Source organism: Taudactylus pleione, unplaced genomic scaffold, assembly GCF_031769625.1.
Source record: "Taudactylus pleione unplaced genomic scaffold, aTauple2 ptg000201l, whole genome shotgun sequence".
NCBI lineage: Eukaryota > Metazoa > Chordata > Amphibia > Anura > Myobatrachidae > Taudactylus > Taudactylus pleione.
In genome coordinates, this window is record NW_028284603.1 from 7,407,859 (window position 1) to 7,421,812 (window position 13,954).

The window sequence follows — 13,954 nt, forward strand, 5'->3', positions numbered from 1 at the left end:
AATATGGGTGCAGGTGGACATTGTGGGCCCCCCTGGACCCAGGGGCCCGTGTTCACTACACACCCTGTACTCATTATAGATACTCCACTGGTGAAGGGGCGAAAGAAAGTAGTTGAGGATGACACATAGGCAGCGGAATTGAGGGAGTAGGAGGAGGTTATTATTGGCAACAGAAACAGAGAGATGGGGAAAGGAGAAAAGACCCTGTAAGGAGAAAGGGTTATTCATCTAAGATGCTCTACACACTATTCAGATGTAATACAGATTCAGCTAATCAGTTAAATTAAACACCTTCAAATGGAGGCAGGGATGACCAATTTTATTTGTACCTCCCTTCCCTCCGGGTTGCATGGCACTGAAAATTTGGCATAAACTCCGAGACCCTGAGATGTACATACGTCCTGAGTCTCATGGCTAGACTTATAAAAGTTCCATATCTACTAAATATGAACTGTTTTTCTGGTATTTACTTTGCAATAAAATTATCCTGATATGTAAATTATTTAGTCCTCCTATGGTCTACCTTTTCAAAATTAAAAAAGGAAACTTTTACTAAAATTATTTTTAAGTTCAATAGACCGTTTAATTCAATGCGATGTGTAGCTGAGCATCTTTATGGGGCATGAGGTAAAACTTGCCATGTTGATGGCTGTGATATGCCGATGGTACATTGCACCCATTGTGCTGAAGTGAATCGCTCTCTATGTTTTTTGTTTAGGAAACTAATGTTACACTTTTATCTAGAAAGCGCCTCTTTGAAAATAATTGATTGCTTATCCATGAAATTATGCCACCATTTCTCGTAATTTAGCCTATTGGTGGCACCCTTTGTTAGGTGTCACTCATGAATTTAAACTTAGAGAAACAATGCTTTTTCTTTGGAAAAATAAATTATGACTGTCTGGATAAGCATATTGAAGAATAAAGGGAAAAAGACTCCTCATGGAAATATTACCTCATAGGTCTTGCGTTTTGTTAGCACAGCTGCAAGGGTCTTGTGAGCTCAGCTACAGTGTTGATGACTGACTGATATACTTCAGTTAGTGTGAGATATGTGAATAATAATAATGTCCCAATTTGTACTTTACACAGTAGAGTAAGTTTCTGGAGCATATACCAGACTAATAAACGCATTTCGCTCTTTAGAATACATAGTTACATGATTAAATATTACTTTGGCAAAGGTTTCACCCCTTGAATCCCACCAGGTTTTTTTAATTAACCCGAGTCCCAGTACTAACATAAGGCCAAGAGTGCTGTCACTCACCTTTTGGCACTGCTGCGGTACCTCTATAGATGCGAGATCCAAGCAGCAGTTGTGAATGGCCATGCACACATATACGCAGATAATGTCACAAAAGAGTATTTGTACTGCACTTTTTCACTTCTATGGCTCAACGATCTGTTTGTTGGCAAACCAATATTGTTAAACAACCTGATGAACAAGCAGATATTTTCCTGTTCAGGGCAAATGCTTATCCTCCGGAGTGATATATGTAGAAGGAACCAGTCCTAGATCTCACACTAGGAATCTAACTTGGAAATCTATCCTGATTTTAACTTGAATGAATGAAATCAGTGCAAATTAGGTCTTACATTATATTTTTTTTTAGGCTTTCATGCCCAAAAGCAAGTAGTGTACCACTCAGAAAATTGACAGGCTTAAAGGGTATATTTATCAAGTTGTGAAAACAGATCTTTTTAGTATTACTCATACTTAGAGGGTGACATTTCCTAACGTCACTAAGTGTAGAAGTATGTAAGGGTAAGAAAGGCTATATTAATTGACTAGTATAGCCAAAAACATCCCACACTTGCATAGAACAATAGTAGCAAATTAGCAATCCAATCCTGTTGATTGATACATCATAAAGCAGAATGGGTGCTTTAAATTAAACGCGTTGTATGCACTAGTTCTGATTCTGTAATGTGTAGTAACATATTTTATTGTCAGACTAACATTTTTTTAGAAGAGTTGTCCCTGGAAGTTGTTTCCACATTTTTTTTATTATGATTATTTTATAAAATAAATCTACACATCTCTATTTGTGGGTTTACATAAGTTATAAGATTCAGTAAAAAAAAAATTGATATACAAAAGGCATATTTTTATAGTGTATAGTGTCTAGAATGATCATGTTATCAATTAGTTCACTAAAGGTTTTTCTAGACTGAGACATTTCACAGCGTAGGTGCACCTGTCCACCTGCATAATGCTGTGTCCTGGGAGAATAATATTTAAATGTTGGCAATCTGTGCTTTTGCATTTTGCATCTATTTGTTTTTGGGTAGGTATGAATTTAGAAAATTTACGCTGTGAGACATTTTGAGATGATGATTTGCTTGTAGGATTGTAATGTAAGATGTATGAAAGATGTGTAGGGAAATTATGAGATTAAATTCTATTTTAAAATGCGCTCGGTCATTTGACCATAGATGCCAACATTTTAAAATATCTTAATTTTATTGCATCAAAATTTTAAATATTTTTTTGTAGTAAATGTTAACTTCTAAACCCCAATATACAAAAATAGATAATGGGAATAGCATCCACTATACATAAAAAGGAACTGTACTGTTCAATTAGTCATTATTAATAACAGCGACCTTTTCCAGAGGCAAATCTTGAAACCTGGAATGATGATGATTGTGGTGACTTTTGGCAAAACTCTAAACCAGTTTCAATCATGTGATCTATAAATTATTTACAAGTTTGTGTTCAGCATTAATTTTGTTTTATTTCTACATATTGATCCATACATGTATTAAAAGGGGACAATGGTCAAGGTTTATTTAGTTAATTATTCTTCAGGGATGTTTTTTTTGTAAATGGATGAACATGAAAATGAGAGAGATAGTACACTGTTGCATCACCAGAAAAGATTGCAGACTACGAACATTAAATATTTGCTATACGCATGACCTCCAATGATGATCACACTCTTTATACACTTGCATTTTGCCTTTATACATTGTGATAAGGATTACAATTTTATATATGTCATGCCAACAGTAAAGCATCTTGAGACCATTCATGTGTGGGGTTGCTTCTCAGGAAAGGGAGTGGGGCTCACTCACAATTTTGCCTAAGAACACAGCCATGAATAAAGAATCGAAATTTTGGGTCCATGGTCAGGAAACTCCCCAGACCTTAATCCCATTGAGAACTTGTGGTTAATCCTCAAGAGGCGGGTGGACAAACAAAAACTGCCCATTCTTGCCTAATCAATGCTTGGAGTTTGTCAGAATTTGTGGGCCATCAGCCAGTATGTGGCCCAGAAGTTGATTGACAGCATGCCAAGGCGAATTGCAGAGGTCTTAAAAAAGAAGGGTCAACACTGCAAATATTGACTCTTTGCATAAACTTAATGTAATTGTCAATAAAAGCCTTTGACACTTATGAAATGCTAGTAATTTTACTAGTATACCATAGTAACATCTGGCCATGGCTATATATATATATATATATATATATATATATATATATATATATATAAATGGCATAAAGCTTGGCACTCCTCCTCAGTCAGTGATTTTCGGGTGCCCTCCGCAAGTAACAAAAAACTATAATGTAGAAAGTGATAGCAGCGGCACTCCTTAGTAATAAATCAATAAACAGATGAAGTTCTAAACTTCTTTACTTCAACGTTTCAATCTTTTGGATTTTCGTCCTGTTTATTGATTTATTACTAAGGAGTGCCGCTGCTATCACTTTCTACATTATATATATATATATAATATATATATATATATATATATAATATAATATGTGTGATTGTGCCCTAGTTTATTTGACCTCCTGGGTGACTTAAAATCATTTACGACACAGGCAGGAGGATGTTAAATCCACCCTATTTATTTTAGCTGTGCCCTAATTTGTTTTCTGATCGTGCAGAATCTACAGAGCATCCTACTACTGTGATTTCTCATCCTGTCCTCTGACAGAGACTTTCTTTGAAGTTTTGAGACTTCTATGTTGGTACAGTTCCATGTCACAATTTGAATTGCTATGCCATCACAATTATTATTTTTTAAAATTATTATTATTAAACCGCTATGTTGATGAAATGTTTTGTAATGAAACAGGAAATTAAATCTCCATACTTTTGACACAGGGCTTTTTTTTTAAATCTGTTAAAGACGCAGTATTTGCTCGGTATACTCAGTGTGTAGGGAACAGCTGTGTGCGCTGGAGGTTAGTCGTGAGAACCAGTGACCATAACAGGAGATGTTCCTGACTCCTCCTGAGTTGTTCGGGAGCAATCTTGTGAATATTGGCTCAGTCCACAAAACGACTCTGCCCATTGTATTTGAGCATGCTAAGAAGAAGGATATTTACTGTACAACACATGATCTGAAACTAAATTTCATTTGTAATAACTTCTGTTCGTTAAAACAACAAAGCAATGAGGTAACTTATTTAAGAATCTTAAAATGTTAGTGCTCGTTTTCAGCCACGTGCAAATACATTTAAATAGGAGCATCATCTTCAAGGTGACTACTAACTTTTTTTTAAATTTATTAACACAATTTTTACTTTTGCCAAAAAAATCCCTGAAATCAGCCTATAGTAAGGGCTCTATTTTATAACAAAGACAAAAAGCAGCATAAAAAAAAATACACTTTTCGCTACGTATTGCTTGTTGGTTTCCGCCTTACTTATATACAATGGGGGAGATGTATCAAACCTTCAAAACAAGAGAAGTGGAGAATTTACCTATATCAACTAATTAGCTTCAACCTATAATTTAATAGAACGTCCTTGATAAATGCTAGCTAGAAGCTGATTGGTTCCTATGGATAACTTCTCCACTTGTCCTCTTCTCCAGCTTTTAGAAGGCTCGATACATCTACCCCATTCTCATGCTGGGACAGACCCACGGCAAAGGTCTGGCTTGGAGAGCAGAAAAGGAGTCTGACGCTGCTTATTTCTGGCATCTTTTGCTTTTGTGAAGTATGGCATTATAATTTCCTTGATCAGTGTGAATCAGAGGAGCCGGTAGTGTAAAGCACTGTCACAGGGGAAGATGGTCTCTTCCTGCCTTTGTCCTGTGCCGGCAGATAGAACTATATCCAGAGATGGCGCTATGTTATTGAGAAAAGCTTCTTTCACCTTTATAAATATCTTTTATGTGCAGCCACTTATTAACCCATGCGGGCTACTGGACTGCACAGACACACGCAACGGCGGCGAAATCAGCAATTACAGAGAAACAATATTTTATGCTTTCTCTAGCGCAAATGCTGGAGAAAAGGGGTCTATTTAGAAAACTAAAAAAAAATCGCCATAAACACATGTATAGTATATCTGCTATGTAGTTATGTGACCGGCGGCCCCAAAGCTGCAGGTCACAATCCTGACAGCAGAATGCCAGCTAGGGATTTATGACAGGCGTCAAGATACTGACGCCTGTCAATCCTGACGCCGGAATCCAGGACGACACGGGCCCGAACGAGGTGCCCGTCCTGTTAGCAGCGGGAGGGGGGGGGTTAGGTTTAGTGCACTCCCGGGGGAGGTTAGGGTCAGGCACCCCCCCCAGGGAAGGTTAGGTGTAGGGTGTGGGGAGGGGAAGTTAGGTTTAGGCACTCCTTGGGGGAGGTTAGGGTTAGGCACTAGGGGGAGGTTAGGGTTAGGCACCCCTAAAGAGGGTTAGGGTACTTACCTCACGCTGTCTGGGTTTTCATCTGTCGGGCTCACAGTGTCGGGATTTGAACCAGCGGCATTCCGTATACCCATATAGACCCAATGACCAGGAAGTACCATTATACACACACATACTCACACTCTCTCACTCTCTCTTTCTTTTTTTTCTCTTTTTTTCTCTCTCACTTTTTTTTACTCTTTTTTTCTTTCTCTTTTTTTTCTTTCTCTCTCTTTTTATTCTCTTTTTATTCTCTTTTTTTCTCTTTTTCTTTTTTTTTCTTTCTTTTTTTTTTTTTCTCTTTTCTCTTTTTCTTTCTCTTTTTCTTTTCTCTCTTTTTCTTTCTCTTTTTCTTTTCTCTCTTTTTCTTTCTCTTTTTCTTTCTCTCTTTTTTTTCTCTTTTTCTCACTTTTTTCTCTTTTTTTTCTCTCGCTCTTTTTTTCGCTCTTTTTTTTTCTCTCTCTTTTCTCTCTTTTTTTCTCTCTCTCCCCCCTCCCCCCACCTGTATAAGTGGTGATCTCTGAAGTGGAGCCCTGTGCATTATAAAGAATAATGCACCTAATACTGTAAAGTAATACATATGTTATAGGTCATCTTAGAGATTCTTCACCATTATTGTTATTTTTATAGCACAATAAGGTAGAGGGTCCTGCTTGTGTGAGCTTACATTCTAAAGGGGAGGGGCAGACAAACAGGTGTGACACCGATGGGGTAGACAGGGGGGAAGGAGCATGTAGCAGCGGGTGAGGATGACAGCAGGATGGCTTTGGTGAAGTAGTAGTGGGTTTTGAGAGCCTGTTTGAAGATTCGTAGAGAGATGGCGAGTTTTATGGGGAGAGCGTTTCAGAGGTAGGGAGGAGCACGGGCACAATCTTGGAGGCGGGAGTGGGAGGAGGTAATCCGTTGGCAGGAGAGGCATTTGTTGAGTGAAGATGAGGTGAGAGACGTAAATGGGAGAGGAATGGGTGAGAATTTTGTAAGTGAGTATAAACGCTTGATATGGTCATGGATAATATACAATAGGGGGAACACGTAGGTACAAGTTATAATTTTGTGTACAGTCTTGTTATAGCAGTCTGCAAACACAGTCAAAATCAGGGTACCCTGAATATTTGCAAATTTCTACATTGTGTAAGTCTTATGGAAGAAGTGATGGGACTGCACAATGTATCATTCAGTCAGTGCATGATTAAATAAATATTTGTAGGATTTTGCAATAACTCTGCAGACATTAGTCATCTAGAAATATTTTTTCTGGCTAACCTATGCGGAAGACGGAAAATAAGTCTCTATGCTACAAAGGTTCATGTTCTATGAACAGACACTTAAATGTCCATTGAGTAATAGAATTAGCCAGTTTTGCAAGTTACTCACCATGCCCCACAGCCACCATCTACAGCCACATTTATCTCCCCTTCGTACTTATGTGTGTTCTCTCCCTTTCATACTTAGTCATTGCTCTTCCGAGCACATAGAATGCAGTGTGTGCCTGGAGCATTGCTGTGATGACAAGGGAGAGGCTGTGTACACGGTGCTCATGTGTCTTGCCCTTTGCCATTTCCTTACAGTAAACCATCCTAGAAAGTCTCTTTTTTTTTCTATATACAACACCCTGTTGTGCGTATGATGGGTGCTTTTTGAAAGACACGTCTCATTCATACTTGCCTACACTCCCGGAAGTCGCGGGAGGCTCCCGATCTTTCGGGTGGTTCCCCCCCCACACCCTCTTAAGAGCAGGCAGATATCCCGCATCCGGCCCACTTCCTAGTGAAGGCGGCATGATGGGGAGATTTAATGGGGAATTTGCGGGTCCGCGAGGAGGGGGCAGAACTGAACTGTGTTATTTGGGTCATTTAGCTCCGCCCCTCACATTTCCTCCCCAAGGAAAGGGGCGGTGCCTAATTACGCTCCTCCCCCAGAACCGGCATGCAGAAGCAGTTCTCCCTGCTGCTCCCGCAAAGGAATAATAAAAAATTGGTAAGTATGGTCTCATTGTTCAGTGAAAAAAAATATGGATATAAACTAAAAAAATTTTTTAAATAAAGAGTAGTATGATTTCATTATAACAGTAGATGAGAACTTGGGAAAGTATTTCTTGTATTCAATATCTTGCGTATCACTCTTACTAATAGAATATATAATAATATAAAGTCGGGCAGAACGCCATATACCTTTATTTTAATATGGTGGTAGCTGCTGGTGGTGGTGGTACATTCTGTCTGTTTTATGTTAGTAAATCTCTGGTCCAGTTTTCCAGTTTGTAGATAAAACAAATGTGTCATCCAACCAGTTATCAAGTTGATCACCTTCAGTCTACAGCAGGGATGGGGAACCTCAGGGGGCCATATAAGGCCCTCGGAATCATTTGGTCTGGCCCTCTGAGCTTTTTTCTGCTATCCTCATTTGGCTAGCAGGGTGCCTAGAATGGTACCCTGCAGCCATAATCTATGCAGCAGTGTCACCTGGAGCATCCTTAGGATGCTTCAGATGGTCACACCGCTGCCCTTACAGCTCCCTGGAACATCCTCAGGATGCTACGGGCATTGCTGTAATCCCCGGAGATTGTAACCCCACCTCTGTGTGACATCACATGGAGGGGGCGTGGCTTGCATCAGGCCCACAAATAATATTATATGTATCAAATTGGCCCTCGGCAGAAAAAAGGTTCCCCACCCCTGGTCTACAGGATAAAAAACATATTTTAAATATGGGTGTGTTGTACAGTACATATTGGCTCCTCTACGTCTGGGGATTTTCAACAAAGATTCTAGTTTTCCAGTGGAGATAATTATTTTGTTGCTTACATGAAGACATGGATCAGGGATACTTGCTGAAATACTTTCCTAGTAGTTTTTATACCCGTGATAGGGTGTACTAGATAACTTTGGGAACCCAGTGCATGTGACTGTAGTAGGACTATATTGCTAATGCCTATTAACATGTTACGTTGCTCTTGTAAGATCTAGAGAATGACGTATGTCCTGATACTACCCAGGGACTCATCACTAATCTGTTCTTCTTTGTTTCTAAAAGATTCAGCCCTATGAGAAGATGAAAGCTAGAGGTCTCCCAGATAACATCACATCTGTGCTGAATAAGCTGGTTGTCGTCAAACTTAATGGTGGTTTGGGAACCAGCATGGGTTGTAAAGGCCCCAAAAGCCTGATAGGAGTCCGAAATGAGAATACCTTCCTTGATCTCACTGTGAAACAAATAGAGGTGAGTGCTGATTTACTGGGGAATATGATTTTCTGCAATAATTTATCTTTGAGACAGTATACATTAAGAATGCCCCATGATATAATGCCGTCATTGTGAATGTCAACCGATGTTAAGGTTAGGTTGTGGAATAGAGTTCGTTAAGACATCTATACAAAACCGCATAGTTGACATGCCGACGTGATATGTCGACCTCTTATCTATGTTGATATTGCGAGTGTTGACATTCTGAATGTTGTCTATTTATATCGCATCCCTGTGAGACAATGGGAGCAGGGGTTTGGTGTAGTTTTTTTGCCTACCTTTTATGAATCAATGACTATTAAAACGGCGTGCGGGATGCCGACAGTCTGAATACCGGCGTCTGGATCCCGACACAAGTATCCCGACCGCCGGCATCCCGAAGGTAAGTATCGGGGTGTTAGGGGAAGGTTAGTGTGCAGGGTTAGGCAGTAGGGGGGAGGGTTGGCACCGGGGAGGGGGTGTTAGGTTTATGCTGCGGGGAAGGGGGAGGTTAGGCTTTGGCACTAGGGGGGGAGGTTAGGGTTAGGCATCGGGGAGGTAGGGTTAGGGTAGGGGTTAGGAAAACACTTACCGGTCTTCCCTATGGGTGTTGGGATTCTGGCTGTTGGGATGCCGATGTTGGTATTCTGACCAGCGGCATCCTGACAGCCGGGATTTCAAACCCAACCCATTAGAACAGTGTGTACAGCTATAAAAGCACAGTAACAAACAAAATTGACATGTATTGTAACAGATCAGAAGGATGTAGAATGTTAGGATGTATTTAGTGATTAACACTCACTAATTCAGAATAGTAGTCCATAGTTACAGGAAAAGAAAGTGTTGTATATATGCGGTTAAAATTAGCAATGGACTATTTATATAAATAAACAATGTTCTATTACAGCTTTAGCATTACTAGACTGTCAGATAAAAAAGACTTTAGAAGATTTTTTTTTTTCTTCACTGCATCTAAAGTTATACTCTTGCAGTGTCTGTGCATGTGTACTTTTGTGGTGCTAGTCTACAGTACTGTGACGTTGTGTAACAACTGACATTGTTGTCATTCAAGCACTTGAACACAACGTACAACACCGATGTCCCTCTCGTTCTGATGAATTCCTTTAACACTGATGAAGACACCAAGAAAATCCTGCAGAAGTACAGCCATTGCCGACTGAAGATTTACACTTTTAATCAGAGCAGGTAAGGTTTGAGGTTCTGACGTAAAAGTGATAATAAACAAACACTATATTAATTTATAGCAGTGGTTCCAAAACTCTATTGACTCACAGAGCCCTAGACTATTAATAAAATGTTCACGGCATCCCTATGCCAAAAGTTTGAGACATTAAGTAAATTGTGCTGATCTGTCATCCATATGTTTGGATTGGCAGCCACCAGCACTGGATGTGCCTATCGCATTAACCATAAATAATTTGATTTGATCCAGGACCACCAACCTGTGGCATCCCCTGCCTTGTAAGGAGAGACAGGAGGAGGAATCTCCTCTAGAAGTTATATAGGGGGAGCTGCACCACAGCAACCAATCAGCTTCTAGCTAGCATTTTTCAAGTACAGTACATTCTAAATGATAGGTAGAAACTGATTGGTAGCTATAGGCCACTTGTCCACTTCTCCACTCTTTAGAAAGCATGATACATCTCCCCCATAGTGTGACTATGCCTTCCCTAAGTGTCTCTTTCCTATCTAACAGCTGAGACAGGCAGCTGCAGTTTGTGTGAGTGTAGTTAGCCAGTGGTTCAGCTGTGTGCTGTGAGTACAGACAGTGCTGCATGTAGTGGCAGGGAAGGCTTTTGGAGACAGAAGTTGCCATTTGCAGGGTCATATGTAAGCTCTCTTCTATGGAGTGTGCATACACATGAGCATACGATACAGGGCTCTTGCTTGTCTGGGGGGCACAGGCATGCCATAGATGCAGAGCAAGCCCCCCCCCCTTCAGCGTGCAATGCCACTTCTCATTGAATGGTTTGTAAGCGGGCATGGTAATGCCCCCATATTTGCCACACATCCCGGTTTCAAATACCAGGGCCTTCAAAATGTCCCAGCGGCCCTGGCTGTCACATACTTAACTTCATTTCTGGGTCACACATTGTGTTAGACCAGCACATGGGAACTGGGCGGAACTGCGTTCTGTCCCTTATATTTAGAGACAGAACCAGGTCCGCCTCCTCTGACCCACCTCAGCCTGGCGCCGCAGGGAGGCTCCATTTGCCGAGTGCTCGCTGAGATTTTGTTACAAGCAGGCGCCCGGCTCCGTCCCCGCAGTGCCAGCGGCAGCCGGAGACTGAAGCTCCTCCTGAGCTCTGGCTTCTGACTCCTGACTGCCGCAGTGCACTATGAGCTCTATTTACTACAATCTGCCTTTGTAACGCAGTTTGTAGTATGATATTATCGACTGAATTCGCATTGCGAATTCAGGCAATATCACAGGGATTTACTACAAATCCCTTGCAGGGACAGAGCTTGCGATAAAGCTCTGTCCCTGCAAATCCCCTCCGCACACTAGTCATGGTATTTCACAAAAAATACAGTGACAAAGTGCCCGCGCATGCACCGGCACTCCCACCCCCCGTGACCCCCCCCTCCCTTAATAGCACTTATCTGCAGTCATCGGTGCTCCAGTGATGTCTTCCATGCCTCTGGTCAGCTGATTTTCCATACTGCACTGGGACCCGATCACCTGATGACCGGACCGCAGTGCACCATGGGAGACCAGCTGACCGGAGGGAGAACATCACCGGAGCCCCGACCACCGTTTTTTTTTGCAGAGATCAGCTTGCAGTCTGTTTAGACCACACAGCTGATCACTGGGACCGGCTCTGGGCTCTTCTCTGCCTTTTAGAGCAGAGCAGGAGTCTGGTAACCGGGGGAGACCCTGGATTAGGCCACCTTCAGGTGGCGTTATTATCACAGGGCTTTCCCCGGTATTTTTTTACAATTTATTTTTAGTAACTTTGGTCGGATCACATTTCCCATTACAATTATGGGAAATGCGATCTGCTTGCTAAAAATAAGTGATAATTAGGGAGTAGAAGTTTACGAATTCTACTCCAATTGCCCTGTAATAACTATAGGTGATACTAAAATAATGTGAAAAGGGTGTGAAAACACCCTTTTTCCACTTCATTTTAGTCAAAATAATGTTAATAAATAGAGCCTTATGGGAGAGATATTGTGACATATCATTGCATTAGACGTGAGGTGCCGGAAATCCACATTGCACAAGTATGGAGGCAACCTCCTGGGCATGCAGGGATCTGCCTTAGCAGGCAAATTGTGCAAAGCAGGAAGGTGGTCATCTCTCCATACGTTTACCAGACAGGATCCTCTGGATGTGATGTCTTCTTCTGATGCTCGGCTTGGAAAGAAACACACTTATTCAATAACAAATCATTTTCTTTAATTTTCTTTGCATGATCAGTGTTGATTTATGTTTAAACCATCACCTTTGTCTCATCTAATACTTGAGTACATCCCATTCGTTATGACTGCCATTGAGTTTCACAAGGAAATTTGAGAATTCTTTCCATTAATTTAATGTTCTTGTAATACTCCATGGCAGCCCAATATTATTTCCCTTCTGGATGTGTTTGCTTTTCCTGCTCAGCTGAATAGGGTTATGGCTGCCAAGGAAATGTAATATTCCTCACATTTCAGTATGACAGGAATTTCCCATAGTACAGAAAAGCTGACACTATATATTCTGACAATAGAAGGGGGATGTGGTGATGCGGGTGGTTACCCAGTAAATGACGACATGGGACCCTATGGTACTACTAGGTGGGAGAGGAGCTCTTGACTGAATATACATTTTGGAGTGGACGTATATTTTTTTTCTACACTAGTCTTGTAATAGCGTTTTGTTTCATCTTTCGTTAGGTTTTTTTTTTATGCTTGTTTACATTTGCAGCTATTTCATTAGGTTGGCAAATATCTTTCCGGAAAGTAATTTTAACATCAAATTATTGTGGGCAGAGTGAAACAAGAAAAGCTTCCTTACTTGCATCTGTGGCAACGGCTTTTAATTAAAGTATCTCTGCTGCATAAGTAGCTGAAATGGCTTCTTCACATAACTAATGAATTCCCAGCCCTTACTGGGCTTTTGCAGCCAAGGAGATGCCTCTGGGGAAAAGGAGTATTCACTCTTTCCAGCATCCCTTTATTTCTCCCAGTGAGCCTCGGGGGACTTTCCTGGACCTGTGATCCACATTGCAGACCTCCTTCATGTCAAAGGACTTCACCATCTGCTGGGTGACCTGTTCAGAGGAGTAACACTCTCTCTCATATGTCTTATTACCATTGGCCTCATCTATATTTTAAACCTCCCAACTGTTCCTGTTTTATCACACGATCCCTCTGTTGTGTCTGAGGTAATAGATCTTTATTAGTGAACTCCAATATTTCAGAAAGTGAATTTATAGCGTTTAAATGTATAATGGCATTCACATGGTTACCAAGCAATTTAGCTTTGGTGTTTTAGTGCTTGGTTTGTATAATATATATATATATATATATATATAATAGATGAGAGCCTTCTGAGTTGTGTTTATCTACCATCGTCTCTCTTTAAGCATATGCAATCTTGGTAGATATGTATATTTTGCTGTTCATGGCTTTGTCAGCTCAACACATACAGATGTTCTCATACATCTAGCCTCAATATGCCATGCAGCGCGGTATTGTCTGGCGTGAGTGAGCCTCCAGGTCCCGTGCTACTCTGCTAGTGTCGGGCGTCTTTTTTTTCTGCTTAAAATGTGTTGCGATGTGACTAGGAGACACCAGCAGACTGTGCTGATTAATGTGATATGTGACACTTGTATATCTGTTTGCACCTGAGTCTGTATATGAAGCACAACGGAACTTGGAATGAAAAAAGCAGCGTGCGCTACATTGTAGCACTTCGTATACAGATTCAGAGACTCCGTCGCACACAGATATATGTGTCACATATCAAATTAATCAGCACAGTCTCCTGGTGCGTCCCAGTCGCATCACATTGCTATTTAGACGCATTTTCAGCAAAAAAAGACGCCCCCGCGCTCAGTCTCACAGTACCTGGCGCTTCA

General features: G+C 40.9%; 1 protein-coding gene across 4 annotated transcripts in view; it reads left to right on the forward strand.

Annotated features, from left to right (window-relative positions):
* The window catches only part of UGP2 (UDP-glucose pyrophosphorylase 2), an 87,793-nt gene that overhangs the window by 53,326 nt on the left and 20,513 nt on the right, over positions 1–13,954 (forward strand). For all 4 annotated transcript variants that reach the window (XM_088477221.1, XM_088477219.1, XM_088477220.1 and 1 more), the window contains exons 4-5: positions 8,676–8,861; positions 9,937–10,070. In XM_088477221.1, the coding sequence (XP_088333347.1) occupies positions 8,676–8,861; positions 9,937–10,070 (320 nt within the window). The remainder of the gene's footprint in view (positions 1–8,675; positions 8,862–9,936; positions 10,071–13,954) is intronic.